The following is a 12,989-nucleotide window of genomic DNA, read 5'->3' as shown; positions in this document are numbered from 1 at the left end:
TATTCCTTGAATGTTTGGTGGAACTGGTCATTAAAGCCAACTGGAATTTTGTTTATAGGAAGGCTTTTTGGTTTTTGTTTTTTTTATTAGTTTCAGAGATAGAATTTAGTGATTCATCAGTTGCATATAACACCCAGTGCTCATTACATCAAGTGCCCTCCTTTTAATGCCCATCACCCTATAGGAAGGTTTTTAATTACAGATTCAATTTTTTTATAGTTCTAAAACTATCCAGGCTTTTTGTTTCTTCAAGCCATACTTTTCTAGGAATTTGCTTTCCTCTCTTTTTCTTTGTCAGTCATATCAGAGGTTTAATTGATTTTGTCATTTCAAAGAAACAGCTTTTGGCTTTATTGATCCTTCTTATTGTAAGCATATTTCCAATTTCACTATTTTTTGTTCTCATTTTTATTTATTTTTTCTACTTTTGAGGGTTGAGGGGTGCATATTGCTATTTGGGGGTCTACTATAAGTGCAGCTCTGAATCTCAGTTCACTCTTCTAGAACAGCCATTATAAAAGCATCCCTGAGAGCTTTGCCCACTCTCTAGTTTTCTAGTCTCTCCAAGGTCTAGGCTTGAGGATAGTTGTTTGATGTATCTTAGAAAGTTTTCTAAACATTTTGTTCAGCTTTTTAAAAATTGTGTTCAGGTGGTGGTCCTGCTTTAATGTAAGCAGAAGTTCCTCCTAGTATTATTTTAATTACAGCATAATCTTCCTGATTGTCTAAGTAGCAAAATAACAAAACTTAACTCAATTTTACTATGAGAATAAAATGAAATTATTTAAATGAAAACACTTTGAAAAAGAATAAACACTACAGATACAAATATTCTTATTTTCACCACTGCTGTTGTTTTGGGCTCACCAAATATTAAGATTTATCCACGGTTTCCTCAGTTGTTTTCAAAAATTTGTAATAATTGGGGGTGCCTGGGTGGCTCAGTCAGTTGAGCATCTGACTCTTGGTTTCACTCAGTTCATGATCTCATGGGTCCTGAGATCAAGCCCTGCATGGCTCCCAGCTCAGCAGGAAGTCTGCTTGAAGATTCTCTCCTGCTGCCCCTCCCCCTACTTGCACTCTCCCTCTCTCACTCTCTCTTTCTCTCTCTCAAATAAATAAATTTTTAAAAATTTGTAATAATTGGGGGAAGGCTCCCAGAATCAGCAATAGGGAGACCAAAATGTTATTTTAGCAATGGTAGTGTATATTTCACTGCTCTGGACTTACATAGTTCTAGTTCTAGTTCCAACCAATAATCTAAAATCCAAAGAATGGATAAAGGGTTTTATTAACTAAATACTCCTAGAGTTTAAATTGTTTGCCTTAATTGCCTTTTTGGAATCAATTTAATATACATGGGACAGCCAGTCATCTTAAGAAGTTGACTAAGGCAACTTCTCAAGAAATTTATAGTTTCTACTGAGGTCCTAAAACTGCATTATCTTGAAATGTGAAATGCATGTTGCTTAAGAGCACAGGCTCTGGAGTGGGAACACCTTGGTATAGGTTCTCACTCCTTCACTTTCTAGCTATGTAACTTTAGTTTCCTCAACTGAAATTAGGAATAATAGCACTTATCTCAAAGGAGTAGTGAGATTAAATGAGCTAGTCCATGTAAGGGTTTTAACATTGTCTGTGGGACATAGTAAGTGCTCAGAGTATACTTTATAGATTAATGAAAAATTGATAAGTCTTTTTGTGGATGGAAGAAATAATACATTGTAGTAAAAATTCTAGATGAGAGTCAAAGGAATACCGAAAATCCTTAGTAATTGGAGTTGGAAAGAGATTTCATGTGCAAGGTGACAGTTGTACGTAATCTTGAAGGTAGAGTGGAATTGTAGCAATTGTACTTGGGACAGAAGATACTCCAAAGTGTGGTGACAATCTGTATGATCAAGGACAGGAAGTGGGGGAGCTGGGGCTAGGGAGGAAAGCATAGTGATTCCAGAGAATGGTGAATCATCCTAGAGAGTAGATAGTTAAAAAAGATTTGGGATTCTTTGCTCAAAAGTATTTTGACATCATTTTATATGTTTATGAGTAATGAGAGGCTTTGACCTGTGCTTTAAGAAGATTGTTGCTATGGCAATGAATCAGATAAGGGAGAATTTGGAAGAAGGAAGACCTATTAGGAAGATTTTGCAATAGCTAGGCAAAAGAAGATAGATTACAACAATAGGATCAAAATTTCCCATGGATTAACTAATAAAGGATGATAGGGGAAAGAAGAGGTCAAAACTGATTCTGAGATTCAAAGTCTGGATAATTGGGACAATAGCAGTATCATTTGTAAACAGAATGAAGATGAAGCAGGTTGTAAGGAAAGATTATAATTATGGTTTTGAACATATTGAGTTTGAATTTTATATGGCAGGAAGGACGGCCAGCTGGAAATGTCAACTTGAGATAGTTTGAACTATAAATGTATATTTGGGAATCATCTGCATGGAAGTGATAGTTGAAATCCTGGGAGTGAATCAGCTCAAAGTGTGGAAAGAGAAAACTATTTAGAGCAATACCTAGAGGGATATATATGTGCTTATATCAGTGGAAGAAGGGGAAAGAGCAAAGAGAAAACAACTGTAGTGAGAGAGGTAGAGCAGAAAAAATGGAATTGCAGCTATTAAAATTTAGGAAATTTTGTAACAAGTTATTCGACAGGTTTTCTGAAAGCAATCCTATCGCCATTGATAGCAAGAGTGACTAGGTGGCCTTACTGTCTTTAATATGTAAGATACTATGTTAACAGAAACAATACATTAAAATTATCCATACTAGACAATAGAACTGTTAAGTGAAACAGTGGTTTCAAGTCCTATTTCCTCTGTACTGTCAGCACTTAAAACTGGCTCTATAATCATGATGGTTGACATCGATTTGTAGTTCTTGGTTAAGCTGAGATTGGTGCAATTTCATCCATATAGTAGCTTGATTGAGAGAGAACTGGAAGAATCACCTAGTTAATCAGTTAATCAAAATCAATCAGATTCTGATTAATCTCACCATAATTATAATTAGGATGACTCTTAGAAATTTCCTCTCTTGGTGCATAAAAAAGATAACTGTAATATCTGTCCTTTACTTTCCCAGTACGTTAAGTAAAGATGCCTTCTCATACATCCAGTCCCTGCAAAAATAAAGAGCTTTTAAAGAGTTGTTCCAACATCTGAAAGTTTGGTTCTACCATTAATGGTCAGATTTTGATGTCTTCTTTTCTTTGGAAAGCACTAAATTACAGTCATTCAGAACATTTTTCACCAAACCCATAGAAATAGATGCATTGCCAAGAATTCCAAGTGCCCCATTTTGCAGTAAAGTGTCAGGACTATCTTCTAGTTAAAGCTTTGTTTTCAAAAGTATTTTTCACTAATCTTGAAGAAATTCATGGCCTTTGAAGTTTCCAGAAGACCCTCAAAAATAGGAATTCAAGTGCTGGTCATTTATTGGTTGTAGTAATAATAATTGCAATTAACATTTACAGAGTTGCTTCTATGTGCCATACATCGTGCCAAGTATTTATTTAATAGTATTAATTGAGTGCCTGCTATGTGTCAGGATCTGTTCTGGATGCTTTGGATAAGTTAATAAACTAAACAAACTAAGATCCGTATCTTCATAGCCCTTTTATTTGGTGAGAATGGACAAAGTAATAAGCAGTAAGCGTGACCAATAATCATATTTTGGTTATAACCAAAAAAAGTATATGGACGATAAGAAGATGGTAAGTACTATGGAAAAAATAGAGCAAGGTAAGGTAGTCAGGAGTGTGGCGTTGAGGTTGAACAATGGAGATGAGTTGCATTATTAAATAGGGTAGTTAAAATAGGCATAATGAAGATGGTTGCATTGGAGTTAACCATGCAGATATCTGACAGGAGAGCAGGCAAATGGAACAGTCTGTACAAAGGCGCTAAGGTGGGACCATGTCTTGGGTATCTAAAGAACAGCAAAGAGGTTACTACAGTTCAATGTGATGAAGGGAGAGAGTGGTAATGAGCAATAATGGGCGGGAGGATGGTGAGGCAGTCCTGTTACTACAGTGACACCATGAGATTTATGCCATTACAATCCACCTTTTATAGATGAAGAAATGGAGACATAGAGAAGTAAAGTAACCTGCCACATCGGGAGCCAGCTATAGCAAGAAACAAGCAATTACATTCATTAATATCCTGAAAGTTCTGAACTTGTTTAACTGCTTATTTCTTTATGACCCTCTGCAAAATATTAGATGAAAGATCAGCTGTTCTGAAGTGGATGATTTATTGTACAGTGGTTCTACCTCAGTCCTCTTTCTGTGCAACCAATACGACCATTTATAGGCCTTGTATTTTTAGCAAGTTTCTTCAATTACAAATGACTTTTTCTTCAATTACAAATGATTTATTTTGCTTTGGCAGTGCAGTAAGCATCCCTGTAAGATCTTTTTAATTCAAGGGTGTTATGTTAGGGTAAATCCAAAATTTAGTTTAGTTCTTCTAGGCTTTTCATATTGAGCCTTCTTAGAAACAAGGGTATATTCATAATAATAATGACATGGTATATTTTCCCTATTTCTTAAGTACAGAAAGCTACTCTAGGTGGTGATAATGACTTTTGTACATGACCTATCTATGTGCTACTGATAATTGGAATCAATCAGTGTAATGATAGTTGCAGATTATCTGGCCTATGTACTTCTTCTTCATACTTGGAATGAGTCAATGCCTTAATAATATAATTTGATAAAGAAAACATTTTATTAAAAACAATCCTTTAATAGGAAGTCTAAGGAAAAAAATGTGTTTGTGCCCAGTTCATTGATCCCCTACCTCATCCGTAGACCATTCTCCACTCCACTTCCAGGTTAAGTGACTAGAACAATTTGAAAATCCCAGTGGAAAGTCACCATTAGATGAAAAGATATTTAATAGTTCATTTTTATACATGTCAAATTGATGTGGTTAAAAGATCTATTATTGATTCTAAAGTAAATAGCTTATTACATTGGGAATTCCATTTTTACCTACTTCTTCATATTAAGTAGAATTGATCCAAATTTATTGAATTTTATGGCCTGTGAATTTTTCAGCATTTACTTTGTATAGGTGATTACTTAAAGAACAGCACTTTGTTGGGGCACCTGGATGGCTCAGTCGTTGGGCGTCTGCCTTCGGCTCGGGTCGTGATCCCAGGGTCCTGGAATCAAGCCCCGCATCGGGCTCCCTGCTCAGCGGGAAGCCTGCTTCTCCCTCTCCCATTCCCCCTGCTTGTGTTCCCTCTCTCTCTATCAAATAAATAAATAAAATCTTTTAAAAAAATAATAAAGGACAGCATTTTGCAAGATTCATGCTTGTTTATGTAACAGTTTGTTAATCTGACAGTTAATAAAAATACAATAAAAAATAAGAAATTACATCCTTGGCGTTTCTTAGTAGTTTTTTCACGGGAGCAGTGAATGCATAATTATAATTACCTCAGAGTTGATGATTTTAATTGTTTGGCACTAACATGTTTTTGTCAAGTGGGGGCATCATTGGTCTTTCTTAAGTAAGGTGTGTGGCAAGAATGGTTTGCTTGTTAAGTGATATTAGGGGTAAATAATTATTCCCCTTTCGCCTTATTTCAGAGGGCCTCTATTTTATGTTTATAGTCAGCACTCTTAACTGATAGCATAATTTTTTTTTTTAAGATTTTTTATTTATTTGACAGAGAGAGAGACAGCAAGAGCAGGAACACAGCAGGGGGAGTGGGAGAGGGAGAGGCAGGCTGCCCGGCGAGCAGAGAGCCTGATGCAGGGCTCGATTCCAGGACCCTGGGATCATGACCTGAGCGGAAGGCAGACGCTTAACGACTGAGCCACCCAGGCGCCCCTGGTAGCATAATTTAAAATCCAGAAACATTTAGTAGTTTTCTTTATGGTTTTCAGTTGTACCAGCCTCTAAAGTTACCATCACAAAATGTGATTGTTACTCAGTAAAAGAAAGTGACATGTTTTTAAGAATAATAAAAGTTTAAGATAAAAGTCTTATGTAGTTTTTGGGGTTTTTTTGTCATCATTGTTTTAAGTATATTAACAAGGGGAAAAACAAAGAATATGCTTAAGATTTAACACACACACACACCCCTAACTGACCTACAAAAGTAGCTCTCAGTGATAATTAAAAAGAGCAAATCCAAATTACATACTGTTGTGTGCTGTTGTTACCAATACCTGACTGCTGCTAATAACTCTAGATCTGTTTTGCCATCATTAAATTTATATAAGAAATGTCTAAGTATGATTATCACTGTGCTATCTAAAATGAATGATCACTGCATTTTAAAAAAACTAGCATTTTTGATCTTTCCCCTGCTAACAATTTGTGCTACAGTTAGACTTCAAAATACATTATTTTTAATCTAGTCAAAAAGGAACTATATTTGTACATGATTATATTTGGGGAAAATTTCTTAGGGTGTAAGAGTTACACAGATATTCAGACTTAAGTATTTAAATACTTTAATATAATATTTCCATCAGTATAGCTCTTGGCTTGTTCTTATGTATGAGTTTAAAATATTGCATATCTACGTTCTTGTCAGGCAAATGCCATAGGCTAAAACTGAAGATAATAACTTAAGATTCATGTCTCCTTCTTGGAGGTTATAGTTGTCTTGAATTGATAGTTTTGAAGGACCTAAACTGACATCAAAGCGTTTAAATAATCTAGTTAGGTCAATTAATGTTAATTTTCATCTTCCATTAAATTATTTTAATGTTTTTCTCTTTTCCTTTTTTCTAGCCGAGTCCTATACCAAGTCCTGTTTTGGGGCGAAAGCCAAATGCTAGTCAGTCATTGCTTGTATGGTGCAAAGAAGTTACAAAAAACTATCGGGGAGTGAAAATCACCAATTTTACTACATCGTGGAGAAATGGTTTATCTTTTTGTGCAATATTACACCACTTTAGACCAGATTTAATGTAAGTAGAAACATTTTCCATTCCCTATAAATATTTTGTAAATAATAGAGAGTTTTTTAAAAAAACAATTTCTTTTTTTTTTTTTTTTTTAAGATTTTATTTATTTATTTGACAGAGAAGATACAGCGAGAGAGGGAACACAAGCAGGGGGAATGGGAGAGGGAGAATCAGGCTTCCCGCGGAGCAGGGAGCCCGATGCGGGGCTTGATCCCAGGACCTGGGATCATGACCTGAGCCGAAGGCAGACATTTAACGACTGAGCCACCCAGGTGCCTGAAAAACAAATAATTTCTTAACATGTGTTCTGAAATAGTTGACTTTGTTTATTACCCATACCTTTGCTTTTTGAGAAAAGAAATGTGTGTCAGAAAGAAAAGTTCTCCCTTCTGAATGCCTAAAACCAATCTTTTCTCTTAAAAAAAAAAAATTTTTTTTTTCTTCTTAATCTCATACGAAGAACTGACTTCAAATTATTATGAAAATTGTGTGGCTGTTAAAATGAGATGAGACAAATAAGCCAGTAGCTCTTTGTACATTGACAACAAGGGATTACGTCATGGTAAATTTGGTTGTCAAGACTGGTCTCTGGTGCCCTGCCTTAACTTCTCTTTTAGATGGAAAGCTTCAGGCAGTGAAACATGTAATCACTCTTTTCATTTATTTATTTATTTATTTCCTTAATTTTCCACACTATTAGTTTTGTTGATTGAATTGCTGGGAAATTGCTAGTTACTCTTTGGTATTATAGAATGTCAAAATTTTAGATTCAGTTTGTTTTAAAAACAGCTGTTTTTATCAAATACTATATGTACCTACTGTGCCATTTTCTCCCTCAGTGACTACAAGTCTCTGAATCCTCAAGATATTAAAGAGAACAACAAAAAGGTAAGAATTGCCAAGGAAAAAAATACATAGTTTCAAATTTGGCTCCTCTGTGGCTTTTATTAATTTGGGGAAACTGAGGTTGTTTTGTGAGGTCATAACTGCAACTCACAGAAGGTAGTCTGCTTCCTGTAGTTCAAGTAGGATGCATGGTTTACTCTAAGTTGTCATAGCCTTTAAAGACCACAAGTGCTGGACTAGCATCAAATTTTAATATGTGTATGGACTTCATTAACTGTTAAATATTTATTAAAACATATAGTCAAGATTTAGCTTTTAAAAAGTGCACCCAAAGCTGTTATACCATAAATGATTATGAGTTTAGAAAAATCTTTTGGGAAGGGATGAGGGCAGGAGCCTAATGGGTATACAAGAAAGAATGCATATGTTCCTAGAAGCAGAAAGATATGAACATTGGGGTTCTTTTTTTTTTTTTTTCATTTTCTGGTAAACTATACAGTTTTTCCACATAATTAATTAGCCAACTGAGGTCACAACTTCCCAGTTGGGGATATTGATCCTTTTAGCCTTCAGGGTAGCTGTGTGGGTCTGAGTTGCCAGAAGCCCTTGGGCCGCCTGACTGTGGCCACAGGCTAACTTAACTATTTATCCCAGTGCACAGTACAGTATTATAGTCATGTATGTGCACTGTGACATGAGAAAGGAGGGAAGCACTAATTCAACATATAGTAGGTACTCAGTGTGTTTTATGTTGCATTGAATTCTTCAACTGAAAAGTTAATGAAATATGTTGTCTTAGAATAGGAGTTCTCAATCTGGGAGGTATGTATAAAATTCAGGTGGTTCTTGAACATGACTAGGAGGAAAATGTGTTTTATTTTCTTAATTCTTTAAGTGAAATTTAGTATTTCCTTCAATTATGAATTTAGGCAACACACCAGTTTAACATTAGCGATTCCTGAGACTATCACCTTGAGAGTCTTAGATATCTTGATATCACATTGCAGTTTTAGTATCTTCAAATATCTTTTAAGCTAATCACTTCTTCAAAATTACAGTTGTTAATACATTCATAAAAAGCACATGTATTGCTGTTTCTCAAATTCAGTTTTACTAATATTTTTCATAATTTTATTTTTCATATAATTGGTTTCTTTTGTAATCCTATGTATTTTATAAATGTAAAGCATTGTTCTGAGAAGGGGTTCATTACCAAAAGGATTCAGGGAACAAAGTGATTAATAACCTCTGGTCTAGACTAAAAGTTTTCATTCTACTTTAAATTAGATAATTAAAACTACCAGTGTTAAAAAAATCTGTAAAGGGAATCTTGATAGAAGTTCAGTTAGCAGATGAGAATTTAAGTCAACAATTTTTTTTTTTTTTACTTTTATTGCTCTCTGAACCCAAAGATTTGTATTGTCATTAAAAAACCCTTTTTCTTTACAAATGCATGATGCTGGCCTGGAGAAATACATTTTAAAACTGTCAGTTTTTTTATTGAAATATGCCACCAAAAAAGGTTATCTTAAAATATCAGTATATTTTTCTTTATAGAAATCACATCTGTGGTGGGCATGCTACAGAGTAAGTCATTCTCATGAATTATCTCTTGTATAATTTTGGAGAGCTTGTGTCTATCAAAGTGAAATGCCTATTTTGTCATCAATTAAATTATATCTTTAGATATGATAGTCTATGCCTGCATTTTTTTTGCATTAGAATAAAATACTAAGTTAATTTAAATGCAGATAAAAGTGTAATAAAATAAACCATTATTATTTTTATAAAGTGAAGCTTTTTAAATTACTGTTTGAAATTTTGAAAGGGAAACATTGTTGATTGTACCCAGCTATGTATTTTTAAGAGTATGGAGATTTGCCTTAAGGCTTAGGTCATACTTCTTTACATTATTTTTTCAGGAACTTGATAATGATGAGCATACCTTGGGTTTACGTATTACTATGTAGAAAAGAATATCCTATTAAATTTTTTTCTCAATTAGATCTTCCAGGGCAGATAATTATGGCTTTTTGAAAGTATTTTAATTTAGATGATCCTGTTCATTGCACAGTTGAATAAATGTTTTACAGTCTTTCCTTTTCATCACTTTGCAACTTCCAACCTGATATCTACATTGAGTATCAGTTGCTACCTGCAAATTTATTTCCGGCTTCACACAGTTCTTTCCGATAACCCCATCTGCCCCTGATGGGACTTAAGGCAGCACAAGAAACACTGCCTGTGTCTTAAGTTCCATGCAGATGCATAACATAACTGGCAATGACTCCTCCTTACCAATTAAATAACATCTAGGAATGAATAAGACAATTTTCTTTGAAAGACCTCTTCTTTTTCTCCACACACAAACAGCTAAAAAGACAGGTGATTGACCACAGGAGAAGAGGTTAACCTATGGGAAAATTCCTTTATAAAGTCTTGACCTCGCTTACAAGAAACCCGGTTTGTTTTTAAATGTTTTTTTAGTGCAGTTAGTGTGCACAAAATGAATTGCTACATAAAGCAAAACATCAGCAGGAGCTTCCCCACAAGGAAGCTAATCATTTTCCCAGGTCTGTAAAAAGTGCTGAATAAAAAAGGTATTTACCTGTGACATATGATCTTAACCAGTATGTCAGTGTTTTAGATAATTGGGAAATGTTTAGAATACCGCCTGTGGTGCTTTTCATGATGGTCTGCAATTGATGTCTGTCAATCAGGTTGTCAAGACACATGAGGAGGAAAATGACTTTAATTTTCCTAAAACACGTAAAATAACAAACAGGCCTAAACATGCACGCCAACTGAGCCATTCTCTTGAGTAAATATTTTGAGGTACCTATATTATGAAACATAGTGCTGTGAAAATTGAAGAGGTTTTAATATTGCAATTTATTTTTCATTTTCTTTCTTACTTATTCCGCAACATTTATTAAACTACAGGAAGAATATGAGACAAGGATTAAATTCAAAGGTAGAAATGCACTTCAACATGTAAGTGCAAAAGAGTAATTCCTTCTAAATTGTTACATAATTTCCTAACCTTTCTTTTAAGGAAAACTTTGAATTATGAACCTACATCTAGGTTGTTACAAAGATAGACATTTTGTATTCCAAAGTGAGAATACAACTAGGGGGTCCATACTTAGTTTCTGAGGGTATATCTGGAACCTTTAACCATATTTTTAATGCTTCCTAGCAACACAGTGCTGTTTTAAAGGGTTAGTTCAGGATAGTAATAATTAATTGTAAATTGAGAAACAGCTTTGATTCTTCAAAACTAGAAAAACCTGATGTGCCACAGTCGTTTAAAGACTAACAAAAATAATACAATGCAGCCTCACATTCTCAACTAAGTTGTACTACTCAAAACATTTCATTCTTTCCAAAATGGATGAAGTGAAAATGCAATCACTCTTCTCATTATGAAAATCAGTCTTAATTGGGCATTTAAAAAATGTTTCTATGTTTCTAGGCTTAAATAATTTAAGCACTTGTATTTTTATACCAGGTAATCTAGGATTAGGTCTTTGGGGATATGTAGCTATCCTTTTTCTTCACAAATCACTGTTTTATAGTTATATGAAACATGGTAAAGAGAGGTTGATAGGAATGATAAAACTCTGTTATTTCTTTATACCTTAGTTCCTTATAAAAATTGATTCTAAGATTTTTTTTGTTTTAATTCTAATTTTTGCTTATTTTTCTTTATTGGAAAAGAGCATTTCAATTGTTACTAATTAAGAAACTTTTTGTTCTTGTACCTACCCCACTTCTACAAATTTCTGATGTGGAATTTTGTTTTGTTCTTGTGGCAATAATGTCAGTAACGTAGTATGCCCTCCAACAACAACAACAAAATCTATTAAAATTTTGGGGCTTTTTTAATGGTAACTAAACTTTATTTATTTTGATAACTTTTTTATTGAAGTGTAATTGACATATAACATTATATTAGCTATAGGTATACACATAATGATTCAGTATGTCTAGCTAATATCTATTCTTTTCTGTTTTTAAAATGTGTGGATTGTTTGAACTATTCAGTATATCTTTGTTTTTCCTTTCTTTGAAGGCGTATGATGGATTTGCCAGCATAGGAATTTCCCGGTTGTTGGAACCTTCTGATATGGTCTTATTAGCAATTCCTGACAAACTGACTGTTATGACTTATCTCTATCAAATCAGGGCACATTTCAGTGGCCAAGAACTGAATGTTGTCCAGATAGAGGAAAACAGCAGTAAGAGCACATATAAAGTTGGAAACTATGAAACAGATACAAACAGTTCTGTTGATCAGGAAAAATTCTATGCGGAGCTTAGTGATCTGAAACGGGAGCCTGAACTGCAGCCTTCGAGCGGCGGAGCAGTAGACTTCTTATCGCAAGATGACTCTGTATTTGTAAATGACAGTGGGGTTGGAGAGTCAGAAAGTGAACATCAGACTCCCGATGATCATCTTAGTCCAAGTACAGCCTCCCCTTACTGTCGCAGGACTAAAAGTGACACAGAACCCCAAAAGTCCCAGCAGAGCTCTGGAAGGACTTCAGGATCCGATGACCCTGGAATATGTTACAATACAGATTCGACCCACGCACAAGTTTGGTTAGGCAAGAAGAGACTACTGAAAGCTGAGACTTTAGAATTAAGTGACTTATACGTTAGTGATAAGAAGAAGGATGTGTCTCCACCCTTCATTTGTGAGACAGAGGAACAAAAGCTTCAGACTTTAGACATCAGTAATAATTTGGAGAAAGAAAAGTTAGAGCATTCCAGACCCTTAGAATGCAGATCAGATCCTGAATCACCAATCAAAAAACCAAGTTTATCTCCCACTTCCAAACTTGGATACTCCTACAATAGAGATGCAGACCTTACAAAGAAAAAACGTACTTCCCTGAGGCAGACAGAGTCTGATCCAGATACTGATAGAACCACTTTAAATCATGCAGATCATTCCACAAAAACAGTCCAGGTAAGTGAGTTAGAATGATGAATACCTATATTTAACAAATAAATAGTTATTCTGAATATTTTGGGGGTTTTTGTATTCATAGAGCACTTTCAAATGCTACAAATGATTAAAAGTAAAGTATAATTAACCATTGTAGAAAAACCTAAACTATACCTGCACTTCAGTTAGAGTTTATGATATACTATTTTAAGCCTACAAATAAATCCAAATTTGAAGATTGAA

The 12,989-nt window shown here is 34.5% G+C and overlaps 1 protein-coding gene across 16 annotated transcripts in view; it reads left to right on the top strand.

Moving 5' to 3' along the window:
- The window catches only part of EHBP1 (EH domain binding protein 1), a 420,362-nt gene that overhangs the window by 310,781 nt on the left and 96,592 nt on the right, over positions 1-12,989 (top strand). For 10 of the 16 annotated variants that reach the window (XM_032410868.1, XM_032410870.1, XM_032410869.1 and 7 more), the window contains 4 exons: positions 6,771-6,949; positions 7,786-7,834; positions 9,350-9,379; positions 11,868-12,767. In XM_032410868.1, coding sequence (XP_032266759.1) covers positions 6,771-6,949; positions 7,786-7,834; positions 9,350-9,379; positions 11,868-12,767 — 1,158 coding nt within the window. The remainder of the gene's footprint in view (positions 1-6,770; positions 6,950-7,785; positions 7,835-9,349; positions 9,380-11,867; positions 12,768-12,989) is intronic. The other 6 variants (XM_032410884.1, XM_032410883.1, XM_032410880.1 and 3 more) reach the window with 1 other exon arrangement.

The sequence above is a fragment of the Phoca vitulina genome, unplaced genomic scaffold (genome assembly GCF_004348235.1).
Source record: "Phoca vitulina isolate PV1807 unplaced genomic scaffold, GSC_HSeal_1.0 scaffold12, whole genome shotgun sequence".
Classification (NCBI taxonomy): Eukaryota; Metazoa; Chordata; class Mammalia; order Carnivora; family Phocidae; genus Phoca; species Phoca vitulina.
This window is presented reverse-complemented; position numbering and strand designations above follow the sequence as displayed.